We start from the raw sequence: 16415 nt of genomic DNA, 5'->3' as shown, positions 1-16415 counted from the left end.
AGGGGCGGGGCTCAAGGGCGGAGGAGCGGGAAGTGGAAGAGACCACCCTCACCTTGACCTCCTTCCACCTATCGCATTTCCAACGCCCTTCCCCCAAGTCCCTCCATACGACCTTTTATCTTAGCCTGCTGGACACACTTTCCTCATTCCTGAAGAAGGGCTCATGCCTGAAACGTCGATTCTCCTGCTCCTTGGATGCTGCCTGACCTGCTGCGCTTTTCCAGCAACACACTTTCAGCAATCATCCCTCCACCCTGGAGAAATAGCCTGCAATCCCTATAGAGTCGAAAGCTCAACAATGCCTCCAGTTCCTCAGAAGGCTAAGGAAATTCAGCACATCCACAAGGACTCTGACCAGTTTTCATAGATAATTTATAGAAAGTATCCTATGTGGATGTATCATAGCTGAGTTGGCAACTACTCTGCACAAGACTGCGTGAAATCATAGAGAGTTGTGAACACGGCACAGTTCATCACGCAAACCAGCCTTCCACCTATATTTCCCGCTGCCCTGGGGAAAGTAGCCAACATAATCAAGGACCCTTCTCACCTCAGTTTTACACTCTGCCATCCTCTTCCATCGGACAGAAAATACAAAACTTTGAAAACATGTCCCAACAGATTCAAGTAGAGCTTCTTCCCTACTGTTATCACACTTTTGAACAGATCGTGCATATATTTGAATTGGTCTTTCTCTGTAACTTCTCTGTAGATGTAACACCAAAACTGCATTCTGTTCTGTTACCTTGATGTTGTTATGTAAGATATGATTTGTAGATAGCATGCAAACAATATTTTTCTCTGTATTTAGATACACGTGACAAAAATAAACCAAATCAAAAAGAGGCCATTCAACCCATTGACTCTGCACTGACTTCCGGAAGAGCATCCTGCCCAGCCCAGTAACCCCACATGGGATTATTATCATGGCTAACCCACTTAACCTGCATACTTTGGGCAATTTAGCATTCAACCTAACCTGCACATTTTTGGACTGTGGGAGGAAACTGGAACCCCCCAGACAGATATCCACGCAGACACAATGAGAATGTGCCAACTCCACACAGATAGGCAATTGACGCAGGATTCAAACGTGGGTCCCTGGTGTGGTGTGGCATCTGGGCTAACCATTGAGCCACTGTGCCCCCTTAATAAGGCTGGGTTGTACCATGATATACTAGCAACATTGTACTTCATGGATTTTGTTAATTGACATTAACCAACGATCTATATCCAGCAAAGGGGTTAGTAGTGATTTGATCTTGATTAAACTTGAACAGACAATGGGCAACCTGCACTGTGCACTCCTGTAGTTGACTATTGGGGTGGCTCAGTGGTTAGCACTGCTACTTGATAGTGTCAGGGACTCGATTTCGATTCCAGCCTCGGGCGACTGTCTATGCGGAGTTTGCATGTTCTCCCCATATCTGTGTGGGTTTCCTCCAGGTGCTCTGGTTTCCTCCCACTGTCCAAAGATGTGCAGGTCAGGTGAATTGGCCATGCTAAATTGCCTGTAGTGTGAGGTGAGCCTTTATTCTTGATGAAGGGCTTTTGCCCGAAACGTCGATTTCGAAGCTCCTTGGATGCTGCCTGAACTACTGTGCTCTTCCAGCACCACTAATCCAGAATCTGGTTTCCAGCATCTGCAGTCATTGTTTTTACCCTGTTAGGTGCATTAGTCAGGAATAAATATAGGGTAGGGGAATGGGTCTGGCTGGGTTACTCTTCGGAGGATCAGTGTGGACTTGTTGGGCCGAAGGGCCTGTTTCCACCCTGGAGGGAATCTAATCTAAATTACCAGCAGCTTTCACACCTTCAATTGAACACTTCTTGGAACATTAATGTTGGACAGAATATCATCCGGGATGGGCTGGGGAAAATGTCGACCGCCATCACTGGCAAAATTAAACGTCAATATTCACTGCACAAGATAAAAAGTGTTCACCAAAATTCAGTGAGCAGACAACCGGAGAGAGTTGACTCCAATTGCAATGTGTCTCTGCTTCTCTACGTTGGTGTGTGGTACTTTTTCTGACATCCGTGTGTGTCATCAGCTTCTTTTGGCGCTGTCCTTGCAAGTCACTGTTCTCGGAATGTAACGAAGAAAGGTTTCTTCTGTGATCCTCTAGGACTAAGCTGCATATCAGTCAAAAATTCAGTGCTATGGCTTGCCGAATAGCCAGTTTCTCCATCTCCTTGACTCCTCAGATCCAGACCCTGTGCATAATCATGTAGATCATCTTATGTCACTGGTTCAAAATCCATGAACTGCGCTCTGCGCTAACTATTATTCTCATTTTTCCCTGATTGCAACAATTAGCAATGTGTACCAGATGCACTACAAATGTTTGCTAAAGCTCCTTCCAAAGACAGCAGCATCCAAACCACTTCCATTTCGAAGGAAAAGGGCAGCAGATACATGGGAACACCACCCCCTGCAAGTTCAACTTCGTGCCACTCACCAGCTTGACTTGGGAATATATCAGCCGTTCCTTCAGTGCCACTGGGTCAAAATCCTGGAATTCCCTCCATAAGGGCATTCTGGGTCTATCTGCAAAAGGTGGACTGCAGCAGTTCAAGAAGGCAACTCACCTCCAGCTTCTCAAGGGGGCAACTAGGGATGGGTTAATAAATGCTGGGCCCAGCCAGCAAAGGCCATGTCACATAAATGAATTTTAAAAATTGTGGAGCAGTTGTGTTTATCTATGTCTCTGAATTTGTGAGCGTTCTGGTTTGTTTATGTGTGTGAGTGTGTGTGTTTTAGTCTGTGCATGTGCATGTGTCAGTATGTGCATGTGATAGTGTATGCATGATAATGTAATAGTGTGAGTGTGAGAGAGTATGACACGATATGTGATAGATACACATACTCACATACACGCACTGAGTCTGTGTGTGCATATTGAGTGTGTGTGTATCTGTGTGTGGGAGTGCATATGTGAGTTTGCATGTGACTGTGAGTGAGTGTGTATGTGAGTGTGTGCAGACATGTGTGTGTATGAGAGTTTGTGTATACATGTGTGAGTGAATGTGTGTGTGTGTGTATGCGAGTGTGTGTGTGTGAATACATCCTATCCGAGAGTTGCTTAAATATTCCTAATGTATCTGACTCTTCTACCACTGCTGGACTCTCCACACACCCACCACTCTGTGTAAAGAAACTACCTCTGAGATCTCCCCTAAACCTTCCTCCAATTACCTTAAAATTACGCCCCCCTCGTGATAGACATTTCTGCCATGGGAAAAAGTCTCTGGCTATCCACTCTATTTATGCCTCTCAACATCTTGTACACCTCTATCAAGTCCCGTCTCATCCTTCTTCACTCCAGTGAGAAAAACCCTAGCTCCCTCAACCTTTTTTCTTAAGACCTGCCCTCCAGTCCAGGCAGCATCCTGGTAAATCTCCTCTACACCCTCTCGAAAGCTTCCACTTCTTTCCTATAATGAGGTGACCAGAACTGAACACAATACTCCAAGTGTGGTCTAACCAGGGCTTTATAGAACTGCACCAATAACCTTGCGGCTCTTAAACTCAATCCCCCTGCTAATGAAAGCCAACTCACCATACGCCTTCATAACAATCCCGTCAACTTGGGTGGCAACTTTGAAGAATCTATGGAAGTGGACCCCAAGATCCCTCTGTACCTCTACACTGCCAAGAATCCTGCCTTTAACCCTATAATCTACATTCAAATTCAACCTTCCCAAGTGAATCACCTTACACTTTTCCAGGTTGGACTCCAGCTGCCACTTCTCAGCCCAGCTCTGTATCATGTCAATGTCCCATTGCAACATTAAACAGCCCCCCACATTATCCACAAATCCACCAACTTTCATGTTATTAGCAAACTTACTAACCCATCTGAGTCATTTATAAAAATCACAAAGAGCAAAGGTCCCAGAACCGTCCCCTGAGAGACACCACTGGTCACCAAACTCCAGGCTGTGTGCCTCTTCCACCCTTTATGGGCAACAAGTTCCAGATTTCCCACCACCTTCTGTGTGAAAGGACGTTTCCTCACATTCCCTCGAAACGTCCTGCGGTTACCTTCAATCTATGCCCCCCCACCCCAGTCACTAATCCCCCCATCAAGGGGGGAGGTTTTTTTCTGTCTACTTTATCTATGCCCCTCATCATTTTTTATATCTCAGTCATATCCCACCTCAATCTACTCTGCTTTAAGGAGAACAACCCCAGATTGTCCAATCTCTCTCTGTCACTGAAACTTTTCAGCCCCTAGGCAACATCCTGGGAAATCCCTTTTGGCACCATGTCCCAGTGCTACCACATCTCCCCCGGGAATGTGGATTCCAGAACTGCACACAATACTCTAGGTGTGTGGCCTATCTGACATTTTATACAGTTTCAGCATTGCCTCTTTGCTGTTAAACTAGTCTGGTTGAATAAAGGCAAGTACTGTGTGTGTGTGTGTGTGTGTGTGTGTGTGTGTGTGTGTGTGACATGATATCTATGTGTGAAATAGCAGGCATGTGAGTGTAAATGTGTGTTTGTGTGTGAGATTATATTGAGTATTGAGTATATTGAGTATTGTGTATTGAGTGCATTTGTGCTTGTTTACAAGTTTGTGTGGGTGTGCGTATTTCTGTATGAGTTTATACCTGTGAGTGTGTGTTTGTGTGAGAGATTATACCTGTGTGTCTGTACATAAGATTATATATGTGCGTTGAGTGTATGTTTGCATGTGAACTGATATGTGTGTATGTGTGTTTGTGTACAAGATTGTGTGCGTTGTGGGTTTGTGTGTGAGATTATACCTGAGTGTTGTGTGATTGTGCATGTGATTATACTTATATTTTGTGTGTGTGTTTGTGTGAGACTTTACCTGTGTGTTGTGTATCTGTGTGTGTATGTGAGATTATGCATGCCACTCAGTTTGGCTATTAACCTTATATCTGCCTCTCATGATTTTATTGAACTCTATAAGGGCTTCCTCAGTCTCCTACGCTCCAAGGCAAAACCTTCCAGCCTACCCAACCTCTTCTTATAACTCAAACTTTGAAGTCCAGATAGTATTCAAGTAAATCTTTTCTGCACTTTTTCTAGTTTAATCATATCCTTTTTATAATTGACTGCCCAGAACCGTGTGCCATGTATGTTTTTGCATGAGGTTATACCTGTGTGTTTTGTGTGTGTCTGCGTGTGTGTGAACGTGTGTGTGAGTAAGCATGCATGTGAGTGTGAGATTACACATAGAACACAGTACAGTACAGCACAGAAACAGGCCCTTTGGCCTATGATCTTGTGCTGACCATGATGCCTGCATATAGTCCAAATCCCTCCATTCTTTGCTTATTCATGTGCTTCTCCAAAAGCTCCTTCGACTTCCCTATCGTATCTGGCCCACCACAACCTTGGCAGCGTGTTTCAGGCACCCATAACTCGCTGCAAAAGGCTCACGTCTCACATCTCCTTTGAACTTTCCCTCTATCACCTTAAATGAATCCCCCCCAGTATCAGACACTTCAACTTTGAGAAAAAGATTCTGACTGTCAAACCTATCTCTGCCTCAATAATTTTACAAAATGCTGTCTGGTCTCCCCTCAACCTCCGCCGCTCCAGGGAAAACTACCTACATCTGTCCAGCCTCTCCTTATAACTCATACCCTCTAATCCAGGCAATATCTGGGATACCTGTATGTGTTTTAATGTGAGATGATACCTTTCTGGTGTGTGTGTGTGTGTGTGTTTATACCTGTGTATGTGTGTGAGGTTACACCTGTGCATGTGTGTTCGCGTGCGACCATACTGTGTGCTGTGTGTGCAATTATACATTTGTGTGTCTGTGTGTGAAAATATATCTATGTGTATGTGTTTTTCTGTGAGTTTACATCTATGTGTCTGAGATTAGATCTGTGTGTATGTGTGAGAATTTATACCTCTGTGTGTATATTTGCGTGTGATATTCTACCTATGTCTGAGTGTGCTTGTGTGTGAGATTATACCAGTGTGTGTCTGTGTGTCTATGTATTTTAGTTTGTTAATTCATTCATGGGTTGAGGGCGTCACTGGCTAGGTGAGCATTTATTGCCAATCCCTAACTGCTCAGAGGGCAGTAAAGTGTCAACCAAATTACTGTGGGTCTGGAGTCACATGTAGGTCAGACCAGGTATGGATGGCAGTTTCCTTCCCAAAGGGACATTAGTGAACCAACAATTGACAATGGATTCATGGTCATCATTAGGCTCTTAATCCCAGCTTTTTAAAAATTGAATTCAAATTTTGCCATCTGCCATGGTGGGATTTGAACCTGGATCCCCAGAACATTATCTGGGTTTTTGGATTAACAGTCTAGCAATAACACCACCAGCCTGTCACCTCCCCTAATGCTATCCATGTGTGTCTTTGTGTGTGTGTGAGGTTGTACTTGTGAGCTGTGTGTGTTTACATGTGAGATTGTATGTGTGTCTGCCTGTCTGTGTGTGTGCTTGTATGAGGTGATACCTGTTTTGTGTGTGTGTGTGTGTGTGTGTATCCACCTGAGTGCTTGTGTGAGATTATACCTGTTTTGTGTGTGTGTATATATGTTTATGTGTCTGCCTGTCTGTGTGTGTGCTTGTGTGAGATTATACCTGTTTTGTGTGTGTGTGTGCGTGTGTGTATATTGAGAGACAGAGAGAGTGTGTGTGTGTGTTGAGAGAGAGAGAGAGAGAGAAATTATACTTGTGTGTTTCTGTTGTGTGTGATTACGGACAGTTTGTATTATAATCTGTGAGGATCATGTTTGTGCATATACCTTAATAATGGGAGAAGTGACCCTCAGACTGGAATTGTTGAGCAGGATGATTCAGAAATGCAACCAATATTGTTTAGTGAGGGAGTTGGAAGAAGGATGGTGATATCCTCAATATGCACCTAATTCTATGAAACATTCAACTGGATGATTGCGAAATTCAAATTGTGGTATTAATTGCCCTGCCACTCTGCAAAAATTAGATTAAACTACAGAATTCCAGAATTGGAATACAAATAAATGAGCAACAAACAAATACTGGCCCCTCGGCTCCCCATTCAACAAGATTGCAGCTGATCTGATTTTGACCTCAACTCTACATTCCTGCAAATGTTCCCCCCCCCCCTCAATAATTATTCCCTTGGGAATCAAAAATCTATCTCCCTCTGCCTTAAAAATATTGCAAGCTTCTGTGCCCACTCTATTCACATGAAGGGAATTCCAAAGACTCAGAACCTTCTGACAGGGAGAGAGAGAAATCTATCCCCGAACTCTGTTTTAAATGGGTACTCCCTTATTTTGAAACAGTGACTGAACCCAGTTTTAGATTCTCCCACAAGAGGAAACATACTCTCCACATCGACTCAGTCAGACCCCCCACTTCAGGATCTTATCTGTTTCACTTCAGTCCCCTCTGAATCTCCAAAACTCCAGAAGATACAGCACTTACCCAGTTTAGTCTTTTCCTCATGAGGCAATTTGCTCATTCCAGGGATTATTCTGGTAAATTTTCTCTGAACCACTTTCAACATATTAACGTCATTCTGTGAGGACAGTGAGCAGTACAATACAGTACTCCAGATGCAGTTACACTACTGTACAACTGGAGCAGCATGAAAACAAACCCTTCGAGTCAACTCATCTGTGCAGACCAGACATACAATCTGATCTAGTCCCATTTTTGCCAGCATTTGGCCCATATCCCTTTAAACCCTTCCAATTCATGTACCCAGGGAATTAGTTTAGCTCAGTTGGCTGGATTGCTGGTTTACAAAGCAGTGTAATACCAACAACATAGGTTTGATTACCCTCACTAATTTGACGTGACACGAAGGACTCTCCTTCTTGGTATCTTCCCTCATCTGAGGTCTGGTGGCCTTCAGGTTAAATCATCACCAATCACCTCTCTCTAATGAGAGAGCATCTCCTATGGTCTGGTAAGACTATGACAACACAACAACAACATGCATGTGCCCATCCAAATGCCTTTTAAATGAAATAATTGTACCTTCCTTTAGCAGCTCATTCCAGACATGCACCACCCTCTGCGTTACCCCTCAGGTCCTTTTCGAATCTTTCCTCTCTAAACTTAAACCTATACTCTTTAGTTTTGGGCACCCCAAATCTTAAGATAAAGACCCTGGCTACTCACCCCATCCAAGACCTCTGCACCCTCTCCCTATTCTGATATGGGTCGTGTTAAATACCTAATGAAACATGGGTTGGAATGTTGCCTATGGGTGCACTTTATTTTAAAATATATCGCCATAATGAACTATATCTTTGGTTGAGAGCAGCTTTTTTTACACATAAAAGAATACGGTAGTTACAATGGGGTCTTTCTGCTTGAGATCAAAATGCCTTTCTTTTGGAAGTCATCCATATCCAAACTGACCAGAAAGAAAGTTTCAACTGTGCCCCCAAAGCTGAATACAGATGGACGATACTTACTCGTGAAAGTGTTAAGGTGCGTCTCTTCATCCCTTCATCTGCAGAGAAAAGTTTGTATCAGTTAGTTTCATCAGGCAAAGGATTAATGATGAGAAACTTGTACAATCTTTTTATTGTAATTCTTTTTATGGAAACCTGTCCTTCAATGTATAAGGGTGTCATGCCCTCTACTGGACAGAAAAGCAGTTGGAGTTGACACTTAAGGCAATGGGAGACCCTGGCAATGGAAACAAGCAGCAGTCATTAATTGCACGATCCTGAAACACATAAAACCTTTCTCGATTGCCTGTTTCTCAAACAGAAGGATGTTTCCAATGACCGCGAAGGAATGGAGGACTGAGGGTCACAGTTTAAGTAGTTGGGGGAGGACTGAGATGAGGAGAAATGTCTTCACCCAGGGAGTGAGAACCTGGGACATTCGTTGTGGTCAAGGCCAAAACATCGAATGTTGTTCAAGATGGAGTTGGATGGAGTTCTTTGGGCCTAAAGGGAGAAAGCAGGGAACAGGGCACTGACTCAGATGACCAGCCATGATCCCATTGAATAGGTGGAGCATACTGGAAGTTTTGGACAGCTTACACTTGACCTTAATTTCTCTGTTCCCAGAAGAGAGCCAAAGTGAACATGACATTTTTGGTGTCACATGTTTGTTGAAAATACAGTCAAGTTTGAACTTTCTTGAAGATATTCTGGGAAATTTGATATTTTCTTTACTGTGGGATTGGGTCATCCACTATTAAACCATTGTGCACTCATTAAGTATGAACAATTGTGCCAACTGACTGTAGTACTGTGGTGCAAGGAGCCACTCAAGTGGGGGGAGGGAAGAGAAATGGCATTGCAATTAGAGGCATAGACACTGTTCTCCATCACCAGGATCGAGAGTCCTGAAGGTTGTGTTGCCTGCCTGGTGCTCGGGTTCGGTATATCTCATTTGGGCTGCACAGGAACATGGAGTGGGAGGGTTAATGGAGTCATAGAGCCATAGAGTCCCACAGCATGAGACAGACACTTTGGCCCAAACTGGTCCATGCCGACCAAAATGTCCATCCATGCTAACCCCATTTCCCTGCACTTGGCCCATATCCTTCTAATCCTTTCCGATCGTGTATTTGTCTAAATGCCTTTTAAATTGTACCTGCCTCAACCATTTCCACAGGTAGCTCATTCTATATGCAATACCACCATTCCATATGTGTAAGAATGTTGCCCCTCAGGTTCCCTTTTATTCTTTCCCCCCAACCTTAAACTGATGCTCTCTCATCTTCAAATACCCAAACTTGGGGAAAAGACTGAGTACATTCATTCTATCCATGCCTCTCATGATCTTATACACCACTGTAAGCACCTCCCCCCCCCCAAGTCCCCCAGTCTCCGACACTCTAAAGAAAAATGTCTCAGCTTGTCCAACCTCCCTCTATAACTCAGACCATTGAATTCAGGCAACATCCTTGTAAATTTCTTCTTCACTCTTTCCAGTTTAATAACATCCTTCCTCTAACAAGGTGACTCAAACTGAACACAACACTCCAGCTGCAACCTCACCAACATCCTGTACAACTGTAACATAACTGCACCAACTTCTATACTCAATGCCCTGACTGATGAAAGCCAGTGGACCAAAAGCCTCCTTCACTGCCCTGTCTACCTGTGACTCCACTTGCAGAGAACTGTAAAGATCCAGTGGTCATGCTCCACAAAGGTACCAATGATCTCGGGCAGAGGTTCTTCTGAGGGAATATGAACAGCTCGGAGTTCAATTAGAAAGCGAAACCAAAAAGGCAATAATCTCTGGATTATTACTTGAGCCACGGGCTAATTGGCACAGGGTCAGCAAGATTAAGCAGGTAAATACATAGCTCAAAGATTGGTGTAAAAGAAATGGGATTGAACTCATGGGACGCTGGCACCAATACTGGGGAAGAAGGGACCTATTCCAATGGTCTCCATCTGAACCAGGCGGGGATCAGAGTTCTAGTAAATTGCATAACTAGGGCTGTAGGCAGGGCTTTAAATTAAATGGTGGTGGGGTGGGGTTGGGTTATAGGGGAAATTAGAAAACCTGAAGGGGTAAGAGTGCAGACATCAGGGGAGGTTATTGAAATCTCCAGCACTGACACAAATACAACAGTGTTTGGAAACTGTTAGCAATCAAACTTCAAGTACACTGCACTAATGAATCACAATGAGAAGAGAGTTGGTTAATACAAGACCGAAGATGTTATATCTGAATGCACACAGTATAAGGAACAAGGTAAATGAGCTTGTGGCACAGATCAAAATTGGCAGGCAGGACATGCTGGGCATCACAGAGACATGGCTGTAAGGGGATCATGACTAGGAGCTGAATACCCAATGATATACATCCTGTCAAAAAGATAGGCAGGTGGGCAGAGGGTGTGGGGGTTGCCTTATCAGTAAGAAATTAAATCAATAGTAAGAAATGAAGTAGGGTCAGATGGTGTAGAATCTGTGTGGGTCGAATTGAGGAACTCCAAAGGTTCAAAAATGCATAGTTTGAGTTATGTACAGTAGTCAGGAGCTGGGGCACAAGATACACTGGGAGATAGAAAAGATGTGTAGGAAAGGCAGTGATCATGGGGAATTTCAATATGCAGGTGGACTGGGAAAATCAGGTTGGTCGTGGATTGCAAGAAAAGGAATTTGTGGAATATCTACGAGATGGCTTTTTGGAGCAGCTTGTGGTGGAGCCCACGGGAAAACAGGCAATACTGGATTTAGTGCTGTGCAATAAGGCAGACTTGTTGAAGGAGCTTAAGGTGAAGGAACCCTTCGGAGGCAGTGATCATAACATGATTGAATTTACTCTGCAATTTGGAAGGGGGAAGATAGAATCAGGGATAACGGCATTACAGCTGAATAAAGGCATCTACAGAGGCATGAGGGAGGAGCTGGGTAGAATTGACTGGGAGAGAAGCCATTCCGGGAGGACAGTGGAACAACAATGGCAGGGGTTTCTGGGATAATTCAGGAGACAAAGATTCATCCTGAGGGAAAAGAGACATGTTACAGGGAAGATGAGGCAACCATGGCTGACTAGGGTAGTCAGGGATAGCATAAAAACAAAAGGGAAAGCATTTAATGTGGCGAAAGGCAGCGGGAAACCAGAGAATTGGGAAGCTTACAAAGACCAACAGAGGGCAACAATCAAAGAAATAAGGAGGGAGAAGATTAAATATGAGGGTAAGGTAACCAGTAATATAAAGGAAGAGTGTAAGAGTTTATTTAGATATTTCAAGGGAAAAAGAGAGGCAAAAGTGGATGTTGGTCGGCTGGAAAACGATCCTGGAGAGAAAGTAGTGGGGAACAAGGAAATAGGTGATAGATGAATAATTCACATCAGTCTTAAGGTGGAAGACACGAGTAATATCCCAAAAATTCAAGGGAGTGAGGGGGCAGAGCTGAGTATGATGACCATCACCAAGGAGAATTTGCTGGAAAAACTGAATGGCTGGAAGGTGGATAAATTACTGAAACTTGATGGACTACACCACAGAGCTCTAAGAGAGATAACTGAAGAGGTAGTAGAGGTGTTAATGGTGATCTTTCAGGAATCACTAGAATCAGGAAGGGCCACAAAGGACTGGAAAATCGCTGACATGACATGCCTGTTTAAAAAGGGAGTATGGTAAAGAAGGGAAAATTACAGGTTAATTAGCCTAACCTCTGTGGTGGGTAGGATCCTGGAATCCATTGTGAAGAATGAGATTTCTGAATACTTGGAAGTGTAGGGTAAAATTGGGTAAAGTCAGCATGGTTTCATCATTGCTTGACAAATCTGCTAGAATTCTTTGAGAATGTAATGAGCAGGTTAGACCAAGGAGAGCCAATGGACGTTGCCTGCCTGGACTTCAAGAAGGCCTTTGCCAAGGTGCTACATCGGAGGCTACTGAATAATATAAGGGCCCCTGGTGTCAGAGACAAGGTGCTAGCCTGGATAGAAGTCTGCCTGCCTGGCAGAAAGCAGAGAGTGGGGATAAAAGGGTCCTTCTCAGGATGGCACCACAAGTGGTGTTCTGCAAGGCTCAGTGTTGGGACAACTTTCCACTTTATACAGTAACAATCTAGATGAAGGAATTGAGAGCATTCTGGCTCGGTTTGCAGACAATACAAAGCCAGATAGAGGGACAGGTAGCATTGAGGAGGTGGGGGGCTGTAGAAGGATTTGGAGAGGTTAGGAGAGTGGGTAAAGAAGTGGCAGATGGAGTACGATGTGGGAAAGTGTGAGGTCATGCACTTTGATAGGAAGAATAGAAGATGGACTATTGTCTCAATGGGGAGAAAACTCATAAATCTGAAGGGCAAAGAGACTTGGGAGTTTCAGTCCAGGATCCTCTGAAGGTAAACTTGCAGATTAGGAAGACAAATACAATGATGGCATTTATTTTGAGAGGACTTGATATAAAATCATTATCTCCGTGCCAAAAGGTCTTCCCCTTATTCTAAGGTTGTGCCCTCAGGTCCTAGTTTGTCCGACCAGTAGAAACATCTTCGCAACTTCCACTCTGTTCAGGCCACTCAGTATTCTGTAAGTTTTAATTAGATACCCCCTCAGGGTACCTAATTACTTCTGAGGCTCTGCACAGAACACATTTAGAGTACTATGTATAAATTTGGGCCCCATATCTCAGGGAGGATGTACTGGCCCTGGAGCGTGTTCAGAGGAGGTTCACTAGAATGATCCCAGGAATGAAAAGCTTAACATATGAGGAACGTTTGAGGAGCCTGAGTCTATACTGGATGGTATTTAGAAGAATGAGGGGGTATCTAATTAAAACTTACAGAATACTGAGTGGCCTGAACAGAGTGGAAGTTGGGAAGATGTTTCTACTGGTCGGACAAACTAGGACCTGAGGGCACAACCTTAGGATAAGGGGAAGACCTTTTGGAACGGAGATAATGAGAAACTCTTTCACCCAGAGAGTCGTGAATTCATTGCCACAGAAGGCTGAGGAGACCAGGCCATTGAGTGTATTTAAGACTGAGATAGTTAGGTTCTAGATTATCAAGGGGATCAAGGGTTACAGGGAGGAAGTGGGAGAATGGGGTTGAGAAACTTGTCAGCCATGATTGAATGGCAGAGCAGACTCGATGGGCTGAATGGCCTAATGTTTGCTCCTATGTCTTGTGGTCTTCCTTCTAAACATGGTTATAAGGCAAGGGAAACCCAGTTACTAATTAGTGCAGCAAAAATTAGCACAAACAGCAGGGAGATTGATGTGTGGCAGAGTGGCTCAGTGGTTAGCAGTGTTGCCTCACATCACCAGGGATCCGGTTTCACTTCCAGCCACAGCTGGCTGTCTGTAGGGAGTGTGCACATTATTTTCATGTCTGCATGGGTTTCCTCTGAGTACTCCAGTTTCCTCACAGTCTAAAGATGTGCAGGTTAGGTGGATTGGCTGTGCTAAATTTCCCATAGTGTCCAGGAGGGTGCAGGCTAGGGTGGATTAGCCATGGGAAATGCAGGGTTACAGGAGCAGGGTGGGTCTGGGCAAGATGCTCTATTGGGGGGGGGGGGTGATGTGGACTTGATGGGCCGAATGGCCTGCTTCCACACTGTGTGGATTCTATAATGATACTAACCTCGATTCGTACTATTGATAGTGCCCAAGATTCCCCAGCTCTTCAGAAAAAAATTGCTTGATTTTCTTTCTACTTCACTCATTACTCGTGGAGCTGTACACTATGCAGCATTGGATTTGTGAAGGTAGTTGAATTTGTTCATTTCAAGCAGATTTCTTGAATGATAATGAGGAATATTGATGCACTTGATGTGTGGCCTCTTGCTAAAGCTCCGCATGGCACTCTGACTAGAAAAATAAAAGCCAATGGGATCCACAGGAAAGCAACCCATGGATCGAAAACTGGCTGAGAGGCAGGAGGCAGAAGGTGTTGGTCTGGAACTGAAGGGTGACAGATTTAGAATCTCTCCCCATATTTAAGCAGGTTTTAGATTCGCACTTGAGTTGTGGGTCAAGAGCTGAGACATGGGATTAGTGCAATCAGATCTTTGTTGGCCAGCACGGAACAGAATGGGCCCAATGGCCCCCATCTGTGCTGTGAACATCAATGAGTCCGGGGATTGGATGGCTATTTCTTCTGGATGCTAACTAGCTTCCGCCAAGCGCATGGGTGTACATAATACGTTGGGGCTTTGCCCGAAGTGTGTGGTGTCGTATTAAACACATGAGTAACGTTTGTCCTCTGGTGGTGAGATTGTACATGATGCAAAGTGAGCACACTCCTTTCTGCCAAAGATGGATATTTGCAAAGTTCTGTAAATTACATTGACTTCTACTAGCTCCTGAGCTGTTCTGTAGAAACTTTCAAGACTTTTAAATGCAGAGTTGACATCAGTTGCAGTACAACTTCCCTACCCCTGCATTCCTAGACCCTTGAAAGAAGGGCCAACATTCCATCGGCCTTTCCTGAGTACCTGCTGCTCCTGTGAGCTTGCTTGCTGTGTTTTTTGAGCACAAGTCCAACCCAAGTTCCTTTGTGTTGCAGATTCTTGTGGTTTTCCTCCCTTTAAACAATACTATTCTTATGTTCTACCTTCCCAAATGAACAACTGCACATTTTCCCATGTTATACTTCATTGGTAATTATCTACATTCACCAATATCCTTTACTGGAAACTGACTGGTACATTTTAAGTAGCATTAGCTCCCTTTGACCCAATAATACTATGCATTTCAAAGGTCATGCCTCCAAATTTTCCACCTTAATAATCAAAATGCTTCTATGATGAGTGTTATTAGGGTATGCAGCATAGAAAAAAATCCCATGGAGTCTGCACCAGTCAAAAAAAAACCCACCTCATTATTCTCTAAACCTGTTTCCCTGACACTTAACCCAATGGCCTTGGCATCACAAGTGCCCACCTAATCCTTCCTCGATTTGATGAGGGTTTCTGCTTCTATCACCCTTAGAGGCAGGTGAGTTCCAGATTTCCCTCTACCTTCGGAGTGATAACTTTTCCCTCACATCACCTCGAAACTTTTTGCTCCTTCCATCTTTTCATTCTACCCCTCCCCACCATTACTGATCCCTCCATTAAGTGGGAAATGTTTCTTTCGATCTACTTTACCTGTCCCCCTCATAATCTTTGAATATATTAATAATATGGGCAGCAAAATGAGAACATTAACAAAGCGGTCTGTAAAATTTATAAGGGGTTTCTCAAATTCTTACCACCCACCACAAATTTATCTTCGGCAAGTTGATGAACTTACAATTGTCGATATTGTTGTCAAACGCAGTCCAGAGATTGGAACTAAATGAAAAAAAAAATCCCATGTTAAGTTTGCTATAAAGGATTTACAAGCTGAAAATTGCTTGTGCCTGGGCAAGAATACATCTAGACATTCTTTTGAAAGTTTGATTTGATTTAATTATTGTCAAATGTACTGACATACCATGAGAAGTATTGTTTTGTGCACTAACCAGACAAATCATACCTTACACAAGTACATCAGGGTAATCGAAAAAAATGCAAGATATAGCAAAATGTTATAGCAGCAGAGAAGGCACAGAGAAAGATCAACTTGAACATACAAGAGATCTGTTCAAAAGTCTGATAATAACAGGGATGAAGCTGTTCTTGAATTTGTTCATACATGTCCTAAAACTTTTGTACCTTCTGCCCGATGGGAGAAGATGGGAGAGAGTGGGTGGCTAGCACTGCTGCCTCACAGCGCCAGAAACCTGGGTTCAATTCCTGCCTCAGGCAACTCTGTGTGGAGTTTGCACATTCTCCCCGCGTCTGTGTGGGTTTTCGTCCGGATGCTCCGGTTTCCTCCCACAGTCTAAAGATGTGCAGGTCAGGTGAATTGGCCGTGCTAAATTGCCCGTAGTGTTAGGTGAAGGGGTAAATGTAGGGGAATGGCTCTGGGTGGGTCGCGCTTCGGCGGGGCGGTGTGGACTTGTTGGGCCGAAGGGCCTGTTTCTACCCTGTAAATAATGTAAGAG

General features: G+C 43.9%; 1 protein-coding gene across 1 annotated transcript in view; it reads right to left on the bottom strand.

The window, feature by feature from the left end:
* Window positions 1-234: 234 nt before the first annotated feature.
* The window catches only part of LOC140486095 (uncharacterized), a 58862-nt gene continuing 42681 nt past the window's right edge, over window positions 235-16415 (bottom strand). Inside the window, exons 7-9 of the mRNA XM_072584753.1 lie at window positions 15680-15720; window positions 8424-8461; window positions 235-2217 (exon numbers count right to left, since the gene is read on the bottom strand). Coding sequence (XP_072440854.1) covers window positions 2080-2217; window positions 8424-8461; window positions 15680-15720 — 217 coding nt within the window. The 3' untranslated portion in view covers window positions 235-2079. The remainder of the gene's footprint in view (window positions 2218-8423; window positions 8462-15679; window positions 15721-16415) is intronic.

The sequence above is a fragment of the Chiloscyllium punctatum genome, chromosome 15 (genome assembly GCF_047496795.1).
Source record: "Chiloscyllium punctatum isolate Juve2018m chromosome 15, sChiPun1.3, whole genome shotgun sequence".
Classification (NCBI taxonomy): Eukaryota; Metazoa; Chordata; class Chondrichthyes; order Orectolobiformes; family Hemiscylliidae; genus Chiloscyllium; species Chiloscyllium punctatum.
The sequence above is the reverse complement of the archived record's forward strand: the minus strand, read 5'-3'. Positions and strand labels throughout refer to the sequence as shown.